At 47.7% G+C, this 14104-nt stretch overlaps 1 protein-coding gene across 1 annotated transcript in view; it reads right to left on the bottom strand.

Moving 5' to 3' along the window:
- Window positions 1-14104, bottom strand: part of CFAP54 (cilia and flagella associated protein 54) — a 1075777-nt gene that overhangs the window by 54016 nt on the left and 1007657 nt on the right. The window contains exon 50 of the mRNA XM_069229529.1: window positions 6676-6895. Within this exon, the coding sequence (XP_069085630.1) occupies window positions 6676-6895 (220 nt within the window). The remainder of the gene's footprint in view (window positions 1-6675; window positions 6896-14104) is intronic.

Consider the following 14104-nt stretch of genomic DNA (forward strand, 5'->3'; position numbering starts at 1 on the left):
ATCCACAAAGATGGGCCCCTAATTCTGGAGCTCCGTTGAGCAGGAAGGCCCCGGGGAGCTAAATGCTGTTAATCGACAGTCTACAGCCACCATGACTGTTGAGTGTGCATCCTCCCAAGTGTGGAATATAAGAAACTCACCCGGAGAGTACTGGTCACCAAGTAAAGGGGACACGGAGTCCCATGGCCTCATCGCAAAAAGCTTGCGGTCTTTATCTAGAGGCGGCATTCCTTGTCAAGCTGTACAGAGTGGTGTATCAGCACCTTGGACAGCCACACTCAACCTCTGAAAACCCTTTGCATCTCTGGAGGCGATCCCGAAGGAATGGAGGTGCCTGTGGACAACAGTGCTTTTGCCACCTTTTTCACACTATGACCTGCCCTCAGGATGAGCCCTTCAGCCAGCTGAAAGTGTCACTGCTGCGTAACACCCATTTGTGGTGCAGTGCAATTTCTCTGGGTGGCTATGAAATCAATGACTTGCCCCAGCCCGTCCTCAAAGAGGTAACTTCAGTGGGTCAGGCTTGAGGTAAGGGACACTTAAACGATGGACCTCACCACCGAGACAAAGTTGATCTCTGCTGAGATATCTAGTTTCCAAGACAAGGCGGAGGCCCTGGCCCACCCCTTGACCTCTCTACAATCCAAGGTTGAGCTCCTGCCACACAGGGACCTGGAACTCCATGTCTTACATGACAAAATTGTGGACAATGAGGACAAAATAGCAGGGATAATGTACATTTTTTCTGTATCCCTGAGAAGGCAGGAGACGCAAATGTCAGAGGGTTTCTTCTTAATTCCTTTCCTATCCTCCTCAGGATTGGCTTTCACCTCTTCTTGAGCTGCAAAGAGTGCATATAATAAGACCACGGTGGGCCTTGGCCTCATCTGGCCTGAGACCTATTATTGCCTGCCTCCTCCGGCATGAGCCAGTGGATCAGATCCTGACAGCGGCAAGGGCTCATGGGCTCTATGATTTCGATGTTCACAAGATACAGGCTTCAGCAGAATTTTACAAAGAGCTGAGCGATTGGAGAAAGGCTTTCCTCTCCCCTCGACCACTCCTCCGCAAATGAGACATCAAATTTGGCCTCTTCGAGCTAGCATGCATGTGAACCACCCTGGGTGGCAAATCTAAGAACTTGAATAATCCAGGGGAACTGCAGGCCTTTTGGATGGACTAAGTGAAGGGGCCATGGACACCTCCCAGTTCCCTCTTGGTCTCTCTGCTGTGGAGGAGGACCCTCTTGCCCCGGGGAGCCCTGAAACACATCCTCCTGGGCCCTGGCAACAGGACAAAAACCATAACATTAAAAAAGACAAGGAGAAGATATTAAAAGCAGTGGCAGAACACACACAAGACAGGGGGCACACAAATCCTGTTCGCCGCTTAAGCTGGGCCTGCCTGCAGTCTGATGTCTAATGTATTGGATGCAAATATTGATCACCTTTCTCCCTGGCTGATTTTGACTCATTTGTTCACTGTAGTTCATTATTATATGTTTAATACCTGAATCCGTCCATTGGTGGTTCGACAAAAACAAACATTCACTTCCCCCTCCCCTCCTGCAGAATACCCTGCTATGTTATGCTCAACTTGATTGCACCCTTTACAGTTTATGACACCAATAACTCTGCACACACACTTTCCCAATGTACACTCTACAGAGTAATGATTCACATGGCTGCAATTCCACCCCCTGGTGCATCATCTCGCATAGTGTTGAGACACAGTGTGTCATGTCTTCACATCATTTGCCTTTCCACTCAGCTCATAGGCATTGGAGCAAGCCTTCTTGCAGCCTCTTTTACGTCATCACTCAGCTACCCTCTGATCTTTGCCATTGCCAATGTTCTGAACTCTTTGCAGGGCCTGCTTCCCACTACCCTTGGTTCCTCTCGACCACTGGCCCGGGCCTTCCACATGCAACGGCACCTCAGGTGTAGACCTGCTAACTACAGTCGATAGGACACATAGTGCACTTGATTGCATGGTTGATTTTTGGTTTGCACAGCATTGTGTTTATTTGTGCATTGTTCTTTTCTTTCCCCTCATAACTTATTTATTTTTCTCTTCTCCTCTCTCCCTCTCTTCTGTTTTATCTCTTGGGTATTCAGTTAGGCACCTTCTGTCATTTACGCATTCTTCCTAATACTTATTTCCAACCTCCGCCCCACCACCTGTCTGATCTTGTCTGCCCTTTCAACATCCTGCAGACTGCCAGCGGGACATGACTAACCTGCCCAACATTGTTCATGACCCTCCGGCTCCCCGTTGGTTCTTGCGATCTTCATGCCAAAACACATGCCTTTACATATTCGTTCCTGGAACATCAATGGTCTTACACGTTACATCAAGTGTGAAAAAGTGCTTTCTTATGTAAATTCCAAATGCACCAGCATAGCTCTCCTCGAGGAGACACATCTCACCGGGACAGAAGCTGGGAAGTTCTGGTGGGATTGGGTGGGCAAAGAGATAACACAGTTGCTGTCCTCTGTGAGTAGCAGATGGCCTACCTGCACCCTGGAAACGTGGCATAGCCATATTGATTCCAAAAAAGGCTGCCTCATGCAGTGCTTAAGACCTGGATTGATGCGGAGGGTCGCTATGTGTTCGCCAGACTAAAGATCAATGGAAAGGTGCTATGGTTAGATTCAGTGTATGCGTCCATGGGTCCAAAGCGCACCCTTCCTTTTTCACCTTACCCAGGCATTGATGGAGATAGATACTGCCAACATCTTGGTAGGCAAGGACTGGATCCTGGCCTGGGATGCAGTCTTAGATCACACCGGTCCTATTGACATATTCAATACTGCAGGCAGAGACCTCCTAAGAGATCTTGGGGCTGATCATGGCCTTCTTGACATATGGTGTCTCTTAAATCCAACGAATCAGTAACACACATACATGTCCCCGGTTCATGGCACACAATCACAGTTGGATTTTTTACTGGTAGCTCACCCCTTGCTTTCCCTTATCTGCAAGACTTCAATACTAGAGGGAACCCTCTCTGACCACCCCCCCTATTGCCCTGCACACTGAAATAAGCCTGTTATGGCCAATTCGCAAGCCCTGGAACTTCAACTTGACCCCCTTACAACCTACCAGTGAGCAAAAACCAGCTTAAAGCCCACATACATACTCAATGGGAGAACAATGATGGTTCGGTTGACTGCTCTGGTATTGTGGGTGGTGGAGAAGGCGACTATGAGGGGGCAGCTGATGAGGGACCTCAATACTGTTTTTCCCTCTAAAGCAGAGTATGTGCTACAGAGGCTGAAAAACCAGCACTATGAACATGGAGAGAAGGCAGGACAGTTACTGGTGACTTCATTCAGGCCGAGGGAGGCGGGAATGGCCTTTCCGCTACCATCACTGACTTGGGACACTGGTCACCAAGCTGCAGGAAATCCCAGATACGTTTGTATCCTACTACAGGGTGTTCTACTTCCTGGAAATTGTCCAGGGACCAGTGTAGACAGACAACTTCTTGGATGGAATTTGCTTACTGGGCCTCTCAGTGGCCAGCAGACATCTGCATGAAGGGCGAGATCACTAAGGAGGAGATTGAGCAGGCCATCTCGGATCTAACCTATCACAAAGCCTTGGGTGAGGATGGCTTTCTAGCAGAGTTCTACAAGTGGAGCAAGTCTGAGGTGGTGGATATTCTCCTTAAGGCCTCCTATGAGGCTGATCACACAGGCTCTCTGCATTTACTGTCCAATGGGGTGCTGATTTTGGTCATTCTCAAACCAGGAAAGGACCCTCTTATTCACTGCACTTATCGCCCCATATCCCTGCTCAATGAGGATGTCAAGATACTGGCTAGCATTCTAGCTGCCCGCTTCAAGCGAGTCCTCCCCTCTCTTATTCACCACTCGCAAGTGGGGTTTGTCCCAGGCCACTAGTCCCGCAACCATCTTCACATATTAGCTCATGAAGTCTGGCTAGCAGCACACATTCCAGATGAGGCTTTGGCACTGTCGTTGGATGCCAAGAAACCCTTTAACAGGAAACAATGGGACTACCTATTTGCTACACTCTGGAAATTTGGCCTTGGTGATGACTTAGTCTCCAGAGTGAGATGGCTCTATGACTCCACCTCGGCGCAGGTCAATTGTGGGGCCTTTCTTTCTGATCTCTTCTCAGTCCACAGCGATACCCGTAAGGGTTGCCCAATCTCCCCCTGCTATTTCCTCTTGCTTTGGAGCCTTTAGTGGTGTCCCAGCACCAAACGGACTGGAATATAATTATCCCTATGCCCGGAGGCCCCTCGACACTGTATGTGACATCTTACTCACCCTATCGGCCTTACCCTCCTCCATCCCCACAGTGCTGGAGACCACTGATGCTTTTGCAGCAATATCCGGCTTCAATGTGAACTGGGAAAAGAGCGAGGCCTTACCGCTGCCGTGGATTACCACATGAGCCGCCACAGCCAGTTACCTCGTCCAGTGGAAGAACTCCCACCTAAAGTATCTGGGCATCCTAGTTAAAAGGGGCCTAGAGCGCATGGTGAGGATAAGCTGGACCTATTATGAAGTGAATGAGACTGGACTTTGCGAAGTGGTCCGACCTGAATCTCTCTCTCTAGGGACGGACTCAAGCAGTGAAAATTGTTACGCGCCCCGAATCAATTACATGCGGGCATGCTTCCCCTATTAATACCCCTCTCAACCCTCCGTCACATAGGCAAGGCCATTACGGCCTTCATCTGGGGTTCAGCAAGATCATGCCTGGCAATTCAGAAGCTTATCACCCATTGATCAGTATGGGAACTGGGCCTGCCTTTTGTTGAACATTACTGTTTAGCCCTACATTTGTCACAAATGGCATACATGCACCCCCGGGTAGACCCCCCGTTATGGGTTGCACTCAAATGCAGACTCCAGGAGGCCTCATTGGGACTACAGGCCCTCTATCATCCTGGCCCCGCCAGATCCCCCAACTCTATGTTGAACGCCATAAATGCCACCTGGATACCGGCTCACAAGCATTTTTTCAGTGGCTGTGCATCTTCATTACAAAGATCCCCTCCAGAACAATCCTAGTATCTGCGTAGGGGGCAATGATTGATGGGGGCCCATGGCACAGAGCTGGAATTCTGACTCAAACAAACCTGATTTCCGGCAGCAAGCTCAAGTTCTTTGAGATGTTACAGGATAAATGTGGCATACTCAATAACAGCGCTACACACAGCTACGTCATTGCCTGCTGAGCAAACTGGGTCCCCAATCCTGGATCATTCCCTGTTCTGTGGCGCTGTATTACTTTTACGCTTGGGGTCAGTTTAAGGGTGTGATGTCCAGAGTTTACAATCTCCTGATTCGCCACCACTACTCCCAGCCACAATTGACTAGCCTCAGGATGACCTGGCAGGCTAGCCTGCTGGTGGAATATGATGAGGAGGACTGGGCAGAGGTCCGGGAAGCACATATGAAGTTCAGTCTTTTTATGTTCCTTTAGGGCTGGCAATGGACCCCGGCACGGCGTCAGGTTGCAGGGTTGCTCCCTCATTGCCTGCTGGCTATGCGATTATGGGCCCAGTGAAATAATTCTAATTTTACTGGATAGTCCTGCCATTCGCACCTTTTATATAGCATTGGGGTCTACACTCCAGGAATCTATGGATTTGCCTTTGCCACTTCCAGACCCCTAATTCTCCTCTGAATTTCCGGTCCTTTCCTAGCTGACCCACCATGCCTGTTGTCTGCTCATCACTGTCCTTACAGCTACCAAGATCTGTATTCTGCAACATTGGAATTTTCCACAACTGCTGTCACACGAGGAATGGCTTGCAGAGATGTACAAGACCGCATCCTGTGAAAAATGTATTTACAATTTAATGGACAAGGCAGATATTTTTATTCTTACGTGATCCCCTTTCTGCAAGATGCTCCCCTCTCTTGATTCTACGTCATCACCATCAACACATCCCCCTCCCCCCTGCATTACTATACTTAGGCTTCGCCTGAACGAGCCATCTCCCTGCCCCCTCTTCACTGCTTTGTAATTCCGAGTTCCCTCCGTTCTTTTCTTCTGCCCTTCTTTTCTGTCTTCCTTCTATAACTTATTTTCGCATCCCTCTCCTTTTTTTCTTCCTATTTTATAAATTAGGATTTTTGGTATTGGTGCGTGCATGTATCGCATTCAACATTTGTATCGCAACATGGGTTTATGCTGGACTTGCATGTTACTGCATTTGCTTTATTTCTCAGCACTTTATTTACACTAAGAAAATAATCGCTGCACAAAAAAGACCTGTATTGGCCCATGTTGCCATTAGGCTTCCCCTGGAAACACTGACGTGCCGAAAAGAGCAACACATTAATTCAGACCAGGGAAGCAGGGAGAGGCTATCTGTAAAAAATTAAACAAACAACCCTCTCAGCAGTGGTCAGAACATTCATGGAAACACTGGTGCAACACACAAAATGGTCTTTCTATTCGTAAAAATATGATAACACCTAATCACAAAAGATTCCATGATCAATATGCATCATCTTTATATTTCGAATTGATGTCTAATTATGGCAAATTCTGTGCTGTGATATGAAGAACTGATTGTACAAATGTCTTAGAAAAGAACATGAAAATGATGAAATACATTATATTGCAGGTAGAGTACGATTTTAAAAGTCGCTGTTAAAGTCCAAACTATTATTAATAAAATACCTTCTGTAGGCGCACCTTCAATCTTCATTTCAGTTTTAACGCTACTCGGATTAATTATAGAATAGCTTGATCGTTTCACAGTTTCTGGGATTACATTAATTGTTGATGAAATGCTGATGATGAAGTACATTTTTGCCAAAACAAACTTCTTCATTATTTGATGCTCACAGTTGGAAGTTAAAGTTGGGCTTGGATTTCTATTAAACAGGTCCTCCAATGCCTAAAGTTCAATAAAACATATTAAAGATTTATACGTGGACAATCACATTAAACAAGGTGCATTGTGCACAAATACATACCAGATAAAGCTTAGACATTACAATTGTACAATGTCTGCTACTTTAGCATTAGGATCATGAAAGCAGGGTAAGTAAGAGGTGTGTTAAATTCCACATAATTCTGAATTCTGCACCTTGTGCGAACAGGTATGTGTGCATGGGTCAGAAAGCTTTGCATCACTCCTAATCAGAGCCTAAGAAAGAAGAGGCAGAGTCAGGATATGTTTACAAAATGGGACAAATCAGATCACTATTTTCCTCTTTTCTTGTGCAAGAAGCGGTCACTGGCTTACAGTGTTCATAATCTCCTGAAGGGCACACGCATCTTTACCTCACAAATTCCTACACTGATTTTTCCAATATTTAATCTCTAGGAGGCTAATAAACTCATTTAACTCTGCATCTTTGTTGCGGATGTCAAGAGGGGTTACATGCATTTAAACATTCACTTCACAGTTAGCAAAATAAATATAAATCTACATTTTAGGTTTAGATCTACGTATGGGTGTAGACCTAGACATTTTGGGGAATTCTCATAAAAACTTGGAATACTCCTGATATGACTGAAATCCAGGCTACTGTTCATATGACTGCTGCTGAAATATTGCACACTACACAATTTAAACAGAAGAGGGGAACAATGGTGCCTGTGCTGGGCTTCCTTCCAGACCAGTCATCATCTCTTGCTTGGTCGCCTACGTATGTCAATCAAGACATACTGCTATTTAGGTGTGAACTAGTACTTTACTTAATCTTAGAAAACGTATTAGAAAATCACAAACTAAATGGATTTTGGTAGAGGCTTGTCCTGTTTTTTCGTCGGCATATACAAGTAGAATATAGTACCTTCAAAATAAATCTTATGAACGAAATATCCACCTATGTTCATGATGTTTACTATTTGAACTGATTAACTAACAGAAGATAAGCTTTGGAAAAGATCTTGCAAAGGCTTTTTGTAGGAAAGTGCCACTGTTGGCATGGTTACCTCCCCACGTTTTGCCTAGTGTTGATGCCAACTTTGATTGAAAGTGTGCTGGGACCCTGCTAACCAGACCCCAGCACCAGTGTTCTTTACCTAAAACTGGACCTTTGTTTCCACAATTGGCACAACCCTGGCACACAGTTAAATCCCTTGTCAAAAGTACCCCTGGTACCAAGGGCCCTGTGACCAAGGAAGGTCTCTAAGGGCTGCAGCATGTATTATTCCACCCTGGGGGACCCCTCACTCAGCCCATGGACACTGCCTTGCAGCTTGTGTGTGCTGGTGGGGAGAAAAAGACAAAGTCGACATGGCACCTCTCTCAGGGTGCCATGCCCACAAGCCACTGCCAGTGACATAGGCAAGTCACCCCTCTAGCAGGCCTTACAGCCCTAACGCAGGGTGCACTATACCACAGGTGAGGGCATAGCTGCATGAGCAATATGCCCCTACAGTGTCTAAGTCCATTCTTAGACATTGTAAGTGCAGTGTAGCCATATTGGGTATATGGTCTGGGAGTTTGTCATTACGAACTCCACAGCTCCATAATGGCTTCACTGACTACTGGGAAGTTTGGTATCAAACTTCTCAACAAAATAAACCATCTAAGAGAAGCCCCCTGTATGATAGCCAAACTGCTAGTGTAGGACTGTCTGGTCTGTGCCAGCCTGCCACTTTCAGACAGGTTTCTGACCACATGGGTGAGTGCCTTTGTGCATTCTGGGGTCAGAAACAAAGCCTTTCCTGGGTGGAGGTGCTTCACACCACCCCCCCTGCAGGAACTGTAATACCTGGCGGTGAGCCTCAAAGGCTCGAGCCTCGGGTTAGAGTGCCCCAGGGCACTCCAGCTAGTGGAGATACCCGCCCCCCCAGACACAGCCCCACTCTTGGCGGCAAGTCCAGCAGGAAAATAAGGGAAAACAGGGAGGAGTGACCACCCCAGCAAGGAGCACACCTAAGGTGTCCAGAGCTGAGGTGACCCCCTCCCTACAACATCCTCCATCTTGGTTTAGAGGACAGGTACCAATAGGGATAGGAATGTGCCCTCTTCCCCAAAGAGAGTAGACACAAGGAGAGTGTAGTCACCCTTAGTGACAGTAGCCATTGGCTACTATCCTCTGACCCCTAACTCACCCCTAAATTTAGAATTTAAGAGCCTCCCTGAACCCAGCTCACCAGATTCCTGGTGACCTACAAGAAGAAGGATTGCTAAGCTGAAACCCCCAGCAGAGAATAAGGAACATGACAACTGCTTTTTCCCCAGCCCCACCGGCCTGTCTTCTGCTTCAAAGAACCTGCAAAAAGGCCAGCAACGCATCCAGCTGACTAGGGACCTCTGCCAACTCCAGAGGACTGCCCTGCACCCAAAAGGACCAAGAACTCCAGAGGACAGCGGCTCTGCCTAAAGAAACTAACAACTAAGGACTGTCCACTCACTCCAGATGCGTGAGTCTTGACCCCTGTGCACCCGACGTCCACAGTCCGTGTCAGGGTGGTCCATCCAGCAAGAGAAGGTCCCCAGGCGATTGCTAGCAAGTGCCCTGCCTAGGTTGGCTTCTCCACCCCTCCATGACGACGCCTGCAGAGGGAATCCCGAGGACACCTCTTACCGTGAAGCTCCAGATGAAGATATCCAACATTTAAGAACACAATACACCTGCAGCCCCTAGGCCTGTGAGAAACCGATCCCCAGTGCCTCAACGTCCAGCAGGTGGCCCTCCTCCCTGTCTGACTGGTGTGCCTGAGACACCCCCCTGGACCTCGCCTGGAGCCTTTGAGTGACCCCCGGGGACTTTTCATAGACCAGCATTGGATCCCCAATGTCCTGTTTGCACCCTGCACCCATCCACCCCTGTGGTGCTTAGGATGTGTGTTTGGTGCCTACTTGTGGCCCCTCCAGTGCTAATTCAAACCCCCCTGGTCTGCCCTTTGAGCCACGGGTACTTACCTGCAGGCAGGCCTGATTCCGAGGACCCCCTGTCTCTATAGGAGCCCACGTAAAATTTTCTCAACTTTGACCTCTGCACCCGACCGGCCCCGTGTGACTGGTGGTGGGTGTTTAGTGTTAACTTGAACCCCAACCAGTGGACTTCCTAAAACCCAGAGACTGAAACTGTAAGTGTTGTACTTAACTGTAAACCAACTTAACATTTCCTCCCCCCAGGAAGTGTTCTGAAAATTGTACTGTGTTCATTTTTAAAACAGATTATTGCCAATAATTCAAAAACGTTTTTACTTACCTATTTCAAACAAAGCACTGTTGATACCTGTGTGAAATATGAATCTTTTGAAGTACTTACCTGCAACTTCAATCTTGTGGTTCTAAAAATACATTAAGAAAATATATTTTTGATACATAAACACCATCGGTCTGGAGTTAAGTCACTGAGTGTGTGCTCCTTCTATTGTCTGTGTGTGTACAACAAATGCTTTGCACAACCCTCTGATAAGCCTAACTGCGTGACCACACTATCACAAAGAGAGCATTAGTATTATCTACTTTAGCCTCTGTTAAGCCTCTGGGCAACCCCTGGACTCTGTGCACACTGTAGCTCACATTGATATAGTATATAGAGAGCCAGCTTCCTACACTTTCCGTAGCCATTTTGCAACCACAGTTACCATTAAGTGGAATCTATGCAGAAGCATACATATTAAGAGATTTTGAGGGTCATTCTGACCCTGGCGGCCGGTGGCCGCCAGGGCCACCGACCACGGGAGCACCGCCGACAGGCTGGCGGTGCTCCAATGAGCATTCTGACCGCGGCGGTTCAGCCGCGGTCAGAAGCGGAAAGTCAGCGGTCTCCCGCTGACTTTCCGCTGCTCATTGGAATCCTCCATGGCTGCGGAGCGCGCTCCGCAGCCATGAGGATTCTGACCCCCCCTACCGCCATCCAGTTCATGGCGGGAAAGCCGCCATGAACAGGATGGCGGTAGGGGGGGTCGCGGGGCCCCTGGGGGCCCCTGCTGTGCCCATGCCAATGGCATGGGCACGGCAGGGGCCCCCGTAAGAGGGCCCCAAAATGTATTTCACTGTCTGCCTTGAAGACAGTGAAATACGCGACGGGTGCAGTAGCACCCGTCGCACCTTCCCACTCCGCCGGCTCGATTACGAGCCGGCATCCTCGTGGGAAGGTCGTTTTCCCCTGGGCTGGCGGGCGGTTTAACTGGAACCGCCCGCCAGCCCAGGGGAAAACTCGTAATACCCGCCGCGGTCTTTTGACCGCGGCGCGGTAATTTGGAGGGCGGGATCCTGGCGGGCGGCCTCCGCCGCCCGCCAGGGTCATAATGAGGCCCTTTGTCTTAAAACCTACAATCCAAAACCACCTCATTACATAGTTTCATTTGTAAACAATGAATCTATGACTTTGAATCCAATCTTCAATTTAACAAAAATGTGTTCTATTCTGAATGGTTAGAAAATGTCCCAATAAGTGCATTCGCTTCTAAAACAATAATGGAGAAGAACATTAAAATGATAATTAAATTGCAGAGATTGTCACCATTGCCAGAATCATTCTAGATTCAGATTTCTCCAGTGCAAAGTGCTGAACTACAAAAATGCCAAAATACTTGAAGTTTACGCTTTGGTCGATGTTCCTTCCAGTTATTTTTCTTTTTGTTCTGCAACAGAATGTGAAAGTTTGTGAGCGTGTTTGTCTAAGCTGTATATACAATGGTAGTGGCAGCCTGGAGTATGGGGCCTATTCTCAAAGATATATTCTGTCATGAACGTAGGTTTATGACCAATCTAACCTCACATATACTGGTCAGGAATTCATAAAGGGATTCCTGGCAGGTATAAGCCATTTTATGGCTGCACAGATGTCCGCCACAAGTGAGAAATGTATGCGCACATAAATCCCACTCAAGGGGTGAGCATTCAGGGCATGGTTTGCCTTGGAAGTTGGTGAATGTCCACTAACAAGTACATTTATTGAGCTTCACAAACTCTTTTTTCAGCCTGGAAAGGGTTGTATTTTGATAGGTAACTACTGAGATGCATTAACTTTCACAGTACCCCTTTCCTCACATGTAAACGTCTTCTAATAGATTTGTGTTATTTTAAATCATGTATCCCCTCTTAACTATATTCTGTGGTCCCGTACAAGTCACTTCACATCCCTGGGCCTAAGTTCCAATATCATCTAAAGTAAGAGCTGTTAGACTAGATTATAAATAGTGTGATGTGCTTACATATTCATGTATTACACTCAACTTTGCTACAGAGGTGATCCCTAGTAGTGGGCTCTGAAACCTTCCAGCGCACTATGAGCCTATGCCCATTTGACACAAAGTCAAAAATTATGTGAACTGGCAGAGCAGTACTTCAGGACATAATTGAGGTTCATTGACAGAGCATTATATATTCTATCAGCTGGGAAAGATGGGAGTTGTGGCAGATGAGACAGATGCACATGAATCAAGCAGTGTACAGACTTTCGGTTTCAAAAGTGGATTTGTTATAGCTCAGTTTTAAGATCCACTGGTAATAAGCACCATCTTCCATAAAACTAATTTGGCCCTTGACGACCCTAGTTGTTATTATTACTATTGTAGGGAAGTAGTCTCTTTTTGGCATGTTACCCCCACACTTTGCCTGCTATCAGTGTTCTTGGACTGTTTTCACTGGATTCCTGCTAACCAGGACCCCAGTGATTGTACTCTCTCCCTCCAAATTTGGTTACCTTGGAGCTTTGTGCACTCTACAATTGGCATACTGGTATCCCCATATAAGTCCCTAGTATATGGTACTTAGGTACCCAGGGCATTGGGACACCAGGAGTCCAACATCTGCTGCAGCATGTATTATGCCACCAAGGGGAACCCATGAAAAATATGTCTGCAGGCCTGCCATTGCAGCCTGCATGAAAAGGTGCATGCAGCCTTTCACCACAGGTCACTACACCAGGTCACTGTAAGTCACCCCTATGGTAGGCCCTTCCAGCTCAAAGGGCAGGGTGCAGGTTCCAGTGTATTAGGGCACCCCTGCATGAGCAGAGCTGTCCCTACAAACTCCAGCTCCATTGCATTGGACTCTGTAAGCGTAGGGAAGCCATTTTACCCATGTACTGGACACAGGTCCCTCACTACCTGTGGTCCAGCTGCATAATGGCCACTCTGAATCTGGGCATGTTTGATGTCAATCATGTCACAATCATACCCCAATACAAATACCAGTATTAGTAGCATGATTCCATGCACTCTGGGGGCTCCTTAGAGGACTCCAGCAGTATTGCTCCTACCAGTCTTCTGGGGTTTTACAGGCATCCCATGCTGCTGCCACCCCTCAAACAGGCTTCTGCCATCCTACTGCTTGACCAGCTTAGGCAGGGGAAGGTAGAACACAGGATCTCCTGTGGGAGAGGGGATGTAACACCCTCTCCCTTGAAAATATATGTTACAAGGCCTGGGTGGGGCAGCCTCCACAAGCCACCAGTTTGCTTTGAAGGGCACATTGGGTGCCCTCCTTGCATAAACTGGTTTGCACTAGTCTAGGGACCCCCGGTCCCTCCTCTGGTGCGAAACTGGATGAAGGAAAGGGGAGTGACCACTCCCTTGTTCATCGCCACCCTAGGGGTGGCGCCCAGAGCTCCTCCAGGTGGCCACTTGATTTTACCATCTTGAAAATAAGATGTGCAGAGGCCCCTGGAAGCATCTTGGTGGCCAGTTCTGGCAGGTGATGTCCGTGACCCCCTCTTATAGGTGGTCACTGTGTAAAGAGACCAAATCCCCTCTTAGGGTTATTTAGGGACTCCCTTGTGGGTGGGTCCCCAGATTCAGCATGCAAGATTCCATCAAGACTCCTCTTCATTGACCTCTTTTTTCCCCTGGCAACCGGAACCGCAACTGGACACTTCAGAAACAGAGAAGACTGCAACACCCAAGATGACCTCGCCTTGCAACAATATTTCTCCGGCTCCTTCCAGCAACTGCAACATTTCCACTGCTGTACATCCCCGAGGGTTGGCAAGACTTCAGCTGCACCAAGAAGCAAGAAGGAATCTCCATTGGAGTGAAGGAGTCACTCTCCTGCATCTGCAGGCACCTATAGCAACGATGTCCAGCTGCGTAGAACTGCCCTCCTCTAAACTGCATAGATCCTGCAACATAGGTGGTGGTCCAGAGTGGTCCCCTTGGTCCTCTCTGCCCTCTGCTCATTTTGGGA

The sequence above is a fragment of the Pleurodeles waltl genome, chromosome 4_1 (genome assembly GCF_031143425.1).
Source record: "Pleurodeles waltl isolate 20211129_DDA chromosome 4_1, aPleWal1.hap1.20221129, whole genome shotgun sequence".
Classification (NCBI taxonomy): Eukaryota; Metazoa; Chordata; class Amphibia; order Caudata; family Salamandridae; genus Pleurodeles; species Pleurodeles waltl.